The following is a 10120-nucleotide window of genomic DNA, read 5'->3' on the forward strand; positions in this document are numbered from 1 at the left end:
ACTGGGTCCCTCAACCACAACCCGTATTTTAAAGCCTTAGAAGGAATGTGTATCAAGAGGTGTCAGGACCTCCAGCCCATTAACTTTGTGACGCAGTGAACCACGCAGGAATTAACTGTTCAAAGCTCTGGAATTTTCTCAGTCTTTCTGAGAGTCCCCATCCCTAGTCTGAAGCATTCTGTGCAACAGAGGGAGGTCCATATAGCAAACAAAGTGAATGTGAACACAGATCTTCTGCAGTTGAGTAGCACTGACTGGAACTGAGCACTCTCAGGACAGGGCCTGTACTGGAGAAGTTGCTTCCATGGGCTTCCGTGGCCTCTCTACACTGCTTTCACCCTGCTTGCTAAAGAGAAGGGAAGCTGATATGACACATGCAGTTTTTTTTACAGACCCACTGCTCTGGAAACTGGGACAGACATCAGCCGCTTCAGTTATGAGAGACTCAAACAAAATATGCCACTCAATCAAGGCACAGTCAGCTGCAACTGGACCTTGCTTTGTGAAAAGATGTGTCAGGGAGAAACTCTGAGGTGAATATTTGCAAAGCAAATCATACTTTAAATCTACAAAGAAGTATTGATGTTTAAAGAAACCATATGATGAATTCTAAACATCAGGATCCTTTCATGTAAAATCAAATTTTCATATTAACCTGTAATCCTTTATCCTGGGATCGAACTGCATGTGTCAATTTTGAATGCAGGAAGTCATCAAGTCACTACCTTACAAAGCAGCCCTTAATGACTTTAAACATCTTTAATTGTTAGAAAGTCCTTCCTTCTATGGAATAAAGTTCTGCCTCACTTTAACCTTCCAACATCCATCCAGGATCTGTCCCCTGGAGCCACACACCATGGCATCTTTCAAATAGTCGAAACAGCAAATATACTACTGTTTCTTCTCTAAGCCAACTATCCCAAACACTTGAATTTAATTTGAGATACTTTGGAAGTTCCCACCAGAAGCATAGCCTGTAGGGGATATAAAAACAAGCTAGCTTGACCTTTAAAATATTGGGTGGGCCAAAAGGTTAGTTCAGTTTTTTGCATAAGATGGCTCTAGTAGCACTTAGTTGTCTTTAACTTCATTCAAAACAATTTTGTTAGATTGTATGTGACATTTGTCATATCAGTGAGCATTTTAAAAAAGACATCAAAATTGGTGAATTTTTGTGTACCCATTTTAATATTGGAGATGAAAGAAAAAAAGCAACATTATTAGCATATTATGCTTTATTATTTCAAGAAAGGTAAAAACGCAACTGAAATGCCGAAAAAGATTTGTGTGGTGTGTGGAGAAGGTGCTGTGACAGATCGAACGTGTCAAAAGTGGTTTGCGAAGTTTCGTGCTGGAGATTTCTCGCAGGACGATGCTCCACAGTCCTGTAGACCAGTTGAAGTTGATAGCGATCAAATTGAAACAATAATTGAGAACAATCAATGTTATACCACGCGGGAGATAGCCGACACACTCAAAATATCCAAATCAAGCACTGAAAATCATTTGCCCCAGCTTGGTTATGTGATTCGCTTTGATGTTTGGGTTCCACGTAAGTTAAGCGAAAAAAACCTTCTTGACATGGCAGGCAAACCTGGCAAACCGCAAAACCTTCTTGAGAATCACATGCGATTCTCTACTTAAATGTAATGAAAACATTCCATTTTTAAAACAAATTGTGACAGGCGATGAAAAGTGGATACTGTACAACAATGTGGAATGGAAGAGATCGTGGGGCAAGCGAAATGAACCACCACCAACCACACCAAAGGCTGGTCTTCATCCAAAGAAGGTGATGTTGTGTATATGGTGGGATTGGAAGGGAGTCCTCTAACATGAGCTCCTTCTGGAAAACCAAACGATTAATTCCAACAAGTACTGCTCCCAATTAGACCAACTGAAAGTGGCACCTGATGAAAAGTGTCCAGAATTATAACAGAAAACGCATAATCTTCCATCAGGATAATGCAAGACCGCATGTTTCTTTGACGACCAAGCAAAAACTTTACAGCTTGGCTGGGAAGTTCTGATTCATCCACCGTATTCACCAGACATTGCACTTTCCGATTTCCCTTTATTTCGGTCTTTATAAAATTCTCTTAATGGAAAAAATTTCAATTCCCTGGAAGACTATAAAAGGTACCTGGAATAGTTCTTTGCTCAAAAACATAAAAAGTTTTAGGAAGATGGAATCATGAAGTTGCCTGAAAAATGGCAGAAGGTAGTGGAACAAAAGGGTGAGTACTTTGTTCAATAAAGTTCTTGGTGAAAAATTAAAAAATGTGTCTTTTATTTTTACTTAAAAAACCAAAGGCATTTTTGGCCCACCCAATACTGTCCTTATTGTCTAGTGAGAGACACAGATAGGTGTACACAAATAACTATAGTTGAAAGGAGAGGGACTTCCCTGGTGGTCCAGTGGGTAAGACTCCATGCTTCCAATGCAGGGGGCCCAGGTTCGATCTCTGGCCAGGGAACTAGATCCCACATGCCACAACTAAAGATCCCACATGCCACAACTAAAGATCCCATGTGCCACAACTGAGACCCGGCATAACCAAATAAATAAATAAATAATTTTTTTAAAAAGGGAGGATGGATTTGGAGAAGTAAAAACAAGAAGTAGAACAGAACTACAAATGAAACGCTATAGGAAGAAAGATGAGAAAGGGAATTAGAGTTAATCGTATTTCTTGACTTTAATGTACTAAAATTTTCAACCTCTAAAACATAACTTTTCCACTTACCTGTCTACGTAAGGAAAAATGTATACACCTAAATTATGTGGTGTCTGACAAAGCTATTTAGTAATTATCTTAATTTTCATTTTAAGCAATCTTAAAGAAAATCGCTATTTATTTCTGTAGTCTAATAAGTTACTCCCATTCTAAATCTGAGTCAATCCCATCAAAAGCAAACTGTTAAATTTCTAACGCACAGGTAAACCAACAGATTGCCACAGTCCATTTCTACAAGTGTCATCAGTATTTACCTGAGAGTTGGTAAAGCACCTATACACAGCTTAATCAATTTCTCTTTCAAAATTTCAGATTATTCTTGATGTAATTGTAATTAAACATTTATAGGAACATTATAAGCCATGCCATAGTTACAAATGCTCTAAAAACCCAGGAGGTCAGTCCCCTACTCCCCTATCCCCCATCCCAAAGCCCGTAATGTAATAGAAGTTGGTGGGAAAAAAAAACATGGAGCTTCTTGAGAATATGGAGATAAAGTAGAGGATGGAAAGGGAGGGGAAGAAAAGAGTAACTTAACAGTGGACAAACACTATCTCAGCCAGGTGATCAAGGTTAACCTCAACAGTGATAAGTCATGTACCCTTGATATGCTGGTGGGAATGGCACTGTACCTCTGTGGTCTTCTTCCTGATAACCCACAACCTCAGTCTTACAACAAAAAATACCAGACAAATACCAGTATGGGAGCATTCTACAAGGTACCTAGCACCAAAGTACTCCTCCAAACTGCCAAGGTCATGGAAAACAAGGCAAGTTTGAGAAACTATCACAGTGTAAAGGAGCCTAAGGGGACAAGATGACTCAATGTAATATGATAGCCTAGACGAATCCTAAACAGAAGAGGACTTTAGGTAAAAACTAAGGAAATCTGAATAAAGTATAGACTTTAGTTAAAAATAATGTATCAATATTGGCTCACCAGTTGTGACAAATGTACCATACTAATGTAAGATGTTTACAGTAGGGGAAACCGGATGTGGAGTATACAGGAACTCTCTATAGTATCTTTCTAACTTTTCTATAATTCTAAAACTGTTCTAAAACAAACAAAAAAATTATTTAAAAAAATAGAGGGAAGGAAGCAGCAATGGAGAGCAGCAGCAGCCTGATGGAAGAAATGTTCACATATTGAGGGATGGGAAAGTCATTCTGGCTTATCCAAGAATTAACCTGACTTTTATGCTAACTAAAACAGCCTGTTTGTGGCTTATCAAACACTGTATATCTGCTTTAACTGTTAAAGAAAAGGGCACCTTAATCAGAAGTAAAGAATGTCCATGTTAAGAATAAAGATCAAATGCCTCCCTTTCTGGGATGCCAATACTGGTACTTCTTTGATGATAGGACTCTCTTCCCAGGTGCCAAGGACATACTGGCTCACTGTGCACATGCTGATCTGTTTTTTTGAAACCTTGAAGGAATGAATCGCTGATTTTTTAGATGTTCTTTGTTCTGACAAGATATAAAACTGTGCTGGAAACCATGCTTCTCCAGAGCGGTTCCTCAGAATTACCTGAGAGACTGTCTCCCCAGCTATAGTCCTCAGTTTGGCTGAAATAAAACTCTTTTCTATTCCAATTATAGATTGTTTATTGATTATTTCTGTCAACAAGCCTATAGCTCTATGAGTGGACTTTGCAGAAGGGTCTGAGAAATAAATCCACTATTTGTAATATTATTTCTATAAATGTATTTTCCTGAATTTCAAACAACCAATTTATAAACTAGTTCTTGAAATGCAATCTGTTTGCAAATTAGGGTGTGTGTATTGGAGAACAAGGCAGAGTATATTTGACCCCTAGAACATTTTGACTACCATTTTGGCACCAAGGATGATTTAAATTCAAACATTCTAAATACAAATATAACAGCATACCCCGTTTTTTGGTTAGAAAATTTTTTCTGTCATAAGCTCCGTCAAGCTAATTCAATTCACTGATCAATTTTCCATCAGTACAAGACAGTTAAATCATTTTCCAAATTAATTTTTATAACATTGAAGCAATTTTAAGAATATTTTTCATTTAAATATTTTAATGACAATTTTATTTATCAATCTATATCTTGTCCATATTCAATGTTCCTAATTATAGCTTTCTCCATTGTAAATTTACCTTCATAGCCGTTATTTCTAACAAGTGAGTATTCACTAAGATTTTATTATTCCACACTTTTTAAAGATCCCTTTAATCATTCTCCATTTTACATTATTAAAATAAAATTAAAATTTTTTATCATTTATTGTTAATTATTTCTACACTATCATTATGACTCAGACAAAAAGCTAGTGGTTTGTATTTATTTCTTAGGTAATCCACTAAAAAATTGTGAGCAGTTCTGTGAGACACAGAGAGACGCAGACTGATATACAGCAACGGTGATAGTGCCAGCAAGCAACAGAGAGAGAGTCAGAGGCTGCAGTTTTGAATGTGCTGACTGCCTACTGACAAGGTCAAACTTCCTTGGAGCCAAAAAGACCATAAAAACATCCTCAGAATCATCTGGAATGGTGTAGATGGCCAGGTCCAAATGCCCTACATCAGTGTATGTATGTGTTCGGTTCATAGGTTCGGAGGAAGGCAAAATAAAGGTGGAAAAGGTATTGAGAGGAGGATCAGTAGGATATACTGATTAAGAGCATGGGCCCTGGTATAAAACTGTCAAGGTTCAAATCCCAGCGTCACCACTTAACTCACTTTGTAACCGGGAAAGTTACTTCACTATGCCTTAAATTCTCCATTTGTTAAATGAGGAAAATGGTTGAGGTCATAGGGTTGACAATTAAATGAGTACAGAGTTTGGCACATCCTAGATTCTCAGCAAATATTGATGTATATGTGTGCAAATATGTGATTGTGAATTTGTCCCACATACTAGGCCTTGATAAATCAATAGTATGCATGTACTCTCTTCCATTTAACATACTGTAAACAACAGAGTTATTGCCCTAAAGCTGATTTTTAAACCCCACTGTTTATATAGCGTACATTTCTCTTTCCTATTATGTATACTGTTGCCCCAAATTGATCTTCATACACCATGTGACCACCACATGGACAAAGTGCAATTACATAGTTAAAATTAATAGAAATACATTATGTGTTATCAGAAAACCTCATCTAATGGGAAAGTGCAGGTTTTAGAGTTAGAGATGCAGGATCAAATCCCATTTGTCGACTAACGGCTTGTCCAAGTTACTGACACTCTACCTATTTTATCATTATTAAAACAGTACTAAGACATATCTCACAAAATTGTGATGAAGATTAAATAATAGTAGGATGCTCAGCACATGGTACACCCTCAGTAAACGTCACACATGTGCACACACACGTGCACACACACGCTCCTTAAGTACTCCCGTCTCTGTCCAGTAGACCAAATAGTTTGTCAAGTGATCTTTGCCACCATATTCATTTTTATATACATGTTTCAATGACTTTTGGGGGTAGTTTTCAATCTAGAATACCATACCCCTGGGTGTACCGAAGACATTCTAAAGGGTACAAAGCATGAATAATTTTAAGTAATCAATTTCTGTATCTAGAACTTCCATATTTTTTTTCCCCTAAAACTGACTTGTCTGAGGAGACACCTGTAATCCGCCATGATTCTCCTTTCCTACCTCCCTTCCCACAGTTACCCTTTGAAAGGAAGAGCTATTTCTTTACAAAAGACATACACTCACCCGTCCTTTTTCTTATCCTGGTACACTGCCCCAAAGTGTAAAAACCTCTAGAATACCAAAATACAAAGATAACTCAACCCTTTAATCAATGTTCCATGAAACCTCCAGCTTTCCCTGTAAGAAATAAATTTCCAAAACAAATTTACCTTTTAAATTTTAATAATGTTTATCACACTTTTAAATGTATTTATATTATTTTCATCAAGTGTATTCTAATAATAGTCACTATAGTAACTCAAGCCAAAAGAAAAAAAATAATAGAGCTTTATGGTCAAAGGAAATTAAGAAAATATATGTATGTGTGTATATATATATACACGTACATATGCACATACATATTGCAGAGAAGTTTGGTAGGTGACCAATTAGAAACTGCTCAAGCATAACAACAGGATAAAATTCTGTGGGGAAAATGGAATGGAAATCAAATTCAAAGAGGAAAAGGTATGATGCAAAATTTCCCACTGTTAAAAAGCTTTGCTTTGAATGAATGATGGCAAATAGTAAATCAGTACCATATTTATATTCCACTGGATAAATTTCAGTGATTTAACATTTTAAGTTAGAAATAACGACAGTTACAATAAGCCAGACATGACATCCTCTACAACGATTTAAACTTATAATAAGACAAAAATTAGATAACAACTTAATAATTCTTTCAGGAGCTATACAGGAAAAAAAAAGTATAATCTCCTACAAAGTGAACCCTCACACACCATCTTAGGTGTCCATCCTAAACTCAAGTCAAGCGCAGTAGTTCAGTGGTGAGTAACGGGGACCACTAGTTCAAAGACCCTCTCTTCTTTCCTTCCCCCACTTCATTTCGTCCCCTCAGTCTGCACTCCCCGGACCCCCTTAAGTGGCCCACTCCCTGCGCCCGGCTGTTCCTCCTTCTCCCAGTCTTTCCCCGGCTCCGCTCTCCTCCCTCGCCCCTATCCCACCCACCCCAGCTCTTCTGCGCATGCGCCCTTCGCCTCCTTCCCACCCATGGCTGCTGTGTCATGGCCGAGCGGAAGCCGTAGCCGCTACGGGGCAGGGCGTCCTTAAGATGGGGTGTGCTTGTCGAAGCTTTCTACTCTTCCTCCCCAACACCTCTTTGATCTCCCACTGTAAGGGGGTCCCCTACCCTGCACTCTCCCGAACACTTCGTAGTCCACGGATTTGAGTGGCCTGGCGGTAGACATGGCGGCGGCGAGGCCTCGGCAGAGGAGCTGGAGCTGGATTCGGGGCGCGGTGACTGCAGCGGCCGCGAGAGGGAGGGCGCACATGGGACCGCTCGGCGCACCCCGCGCCTGTCACCGGCCCGGGACGCGAGCACGCCGGGGTCACGCGTCGGAAGGCGGCAAATGAGACGGCGGGGACTGGTAGTGAGGGCAGCCTGGGACGCCTGGAAGGAAGAGCCCGCTAGGTCCCTGGCGCCCGAGGTCTCCTTTCTCTGCCCCTCCCCCGTGGTGGAACCAGACTCGCTTCCCGGGAGGGTTGCCAGCTACGAGTCCCTGCGATTTAACGAACCGTTGGGCTTCTTTGTCAGTGTTTGTATTTAAATAAAAGCGGAGGCTTGGCCCAGATGTCAATAGTTTGGTACCCCCAAAATGATTCTTTTGAAATGAAAGACCTGCTAGGTCGGTGACTGAGAGTATTTGGTTAGTGAGTAAATTTTTATTAAACGTTTAGGTAACTGCCGAATCTGTCAGGCGATTTTGAGCCGTTCTTAAGGTGACATCTGCATCCTCTTTTTTCTATTGAGTCAGAAAAGCTTTAGGCCTGAATCCATATTCTAAATGGATTGTGATATATTCTGGGACAAGAAACTTTAATGGAAACAAAAAATGTTGTCTGCTGTGAACTCGTATAGCTTTTTTATGATCTTGATCATTGTTCAGCAATGCCCCCAATTGCCTAGAAGGTTAAAGCAGTTTATACTTTAGAAAATATTACTTCCTGGTGAGCTGTTATGAAGTGTTAAAGCAACCCACAACTCCAGAGAATCTGTATACAGCTATTGATAACCTAATGCCTTCTAGAAATCAAAATCCTTTTACTTGTGAGAATTTGCCTTTCTCAACATATTTGTTGGCTTCGAGATCTTTACATATTTCTCTGCATCTGGCCATATAATTAAAATAATCCTCTGCAATCTGATTCAATATTATGTGCCAATTCTATTAGCACCAAAAATCATCTAAAACTTGCTTGGAATGTGGTTAAATCATTTACAGTAAAATATATTCTGGAAGCGCTAATCCGGTAATTTTATGTAATGAAGATCCTGGTTTATTGCAGAATCCTCACAACTTACATCTTCCTCTCATCTCCCTTCCAGTTCACTGCATGCAGACCCTAGAATCAACATAGATCTTATGTCATTCTTTTCAATGACTTCAAAGTCTCTACACTGCATTCCAAATAAAACTGAGGGTCTTCAGCCTCCACTAACCTCTTATTACCTGCTTCTACCCCTCCTGTAGGTTATAGGTAACCTATTGTCAAGACACTTTAAGTTATTCAGCTCTCTGAACACACCCTGACTTTAAAAAAATCTTTGCTCTTGGATCTACTTTATGTGGAATACCTATTCCAGTTCCCAGATCTTCCCATATCCTGTTCAGTTGCCTGTGCAAGGTGCTTACCAGATTTCATCCTAATTATTTACTGTCTTCCCCACTAGTACTGTGCCTTCCAAGAAGTAAGATCTCAAACTGGGTCCTGTCCCTGCCTATCAAAAATCTTGTCACTGACTGGGAAGGTTGACATTTTCCTTTTTTTAATCAGTCTTTTGACTTTTCTCCACATTTATCCAAGAGTACTCCTGCCAGTTATTATGTAGCTTTATTGTAATTTTAGAAGCGCAGTGGCAACAGTTGACATTTGCTTAGCTAAAAAATTGACTGTGTCTGCCAACAGCTGAAATTAGCAAACAAATTTTTATGTACCATTTCAGCATGAATTGCCAATATATGTGATTCTAAGACTAAAAATTTTAAGCAGTTGTTGCTAATGCTTCAGCTAATTTTAAACAACAAAAACATTTGTGCATAATTAGAGAAATTTTTAAAAATAGAAGAAAAAAATCCATAACCCTAACACAACTTTTATCTTTTTTGTGTATTCTCTTATATATATGTTTTAAGTAGTTAATATCATTGTATAAATTCAACTTTTATTCTTTCTTTTTCCATGTTATAGTTTTTTGTAATGAATATTTTAGTAATTTCATGATACTCTATTAAGTAGGTATAACCATAAGTTTACCTACTAATAAATCCCTGTTGTTACATACTCAGGTCGCCTCTAATTTTTCACTACCATAAAAAATATTGTGAAGGAAATATTCCATCATATAGCTTCTTTCCTATATTTAAAAATTATTTAGGGTAGAATTTAGAATACCAAATCAAAGGGTACAAGTGTGTATTGTTTCTGATACACATTACCAAATCATTTTTCAAAGGGCTGTACCAATTTAAACATGTAATTACCAACACTGTATGAGTATATGATTATTTGGCTTTTGATGCAAACAGATGTAAGCAAGCTCTTCACATACATGATTAAATTAGGTGAAAATTTTAATTTTGAAACCTGAGCAATAACTTTGGCTTTGTGTTACTGCTGGTTGAAATTAAAAACCTGTTTCCTCTGAGAGACTAGCCCCCAGGTAGAAGGCTGC

At 38.4% G+C, this 10120-nt stretch overlaps 1 protein-coding gene and 1 non-coding gene across 2 annotated transcripts in view; one reads left to right on the forward strand and one right to left on the reverse strand.

The window, feature by feature from the left end:
* The window catches only part of ACYP2 (acylphosphatase 2), a 165815-nt gene extending 158117 nt beyond the window's left edge, over positions 1-7698 (reverse strand). Inside the window, exon 1 of the mRNA XM_065891358.1 lies at positions 7577-7698. Coding sequence (XP_065747430.1) covers positions 7577-7634 — 58 coding nt within the window. The 5' untranslated portion in view covers positions 7635-7698. The remainder of the gene's footprint in view (positions 1-7576) is intronic.
* On the forward strand, positions 2405-2477 carry TRNAW-CCA (transfer RNA tryptophan (anticodon CCA)). Its single transcript has one exon. It is a non-coding gene; the product is annotated as a tRNA-Trp (tRNA).
* Positions 7699-10120: the final 2422 nt, after the last annotated feature.

The sequence above is a fragment of the Phocoena phocoena genome, chromosome 14, assembly GCF_963924675.1.
Source record: "Phocoena phocoena chromosome 14, mPhoPho1.1, whole genome shotgun sequence".
In the NCBI taxonomy this organism is placed as follows: domain Eukaryota; kingdom Metazoa; phylum Chordata; class Mammalia; order Artiodactyla; family Phocoenidae; genus Phocoena; species Phocoena phocoena.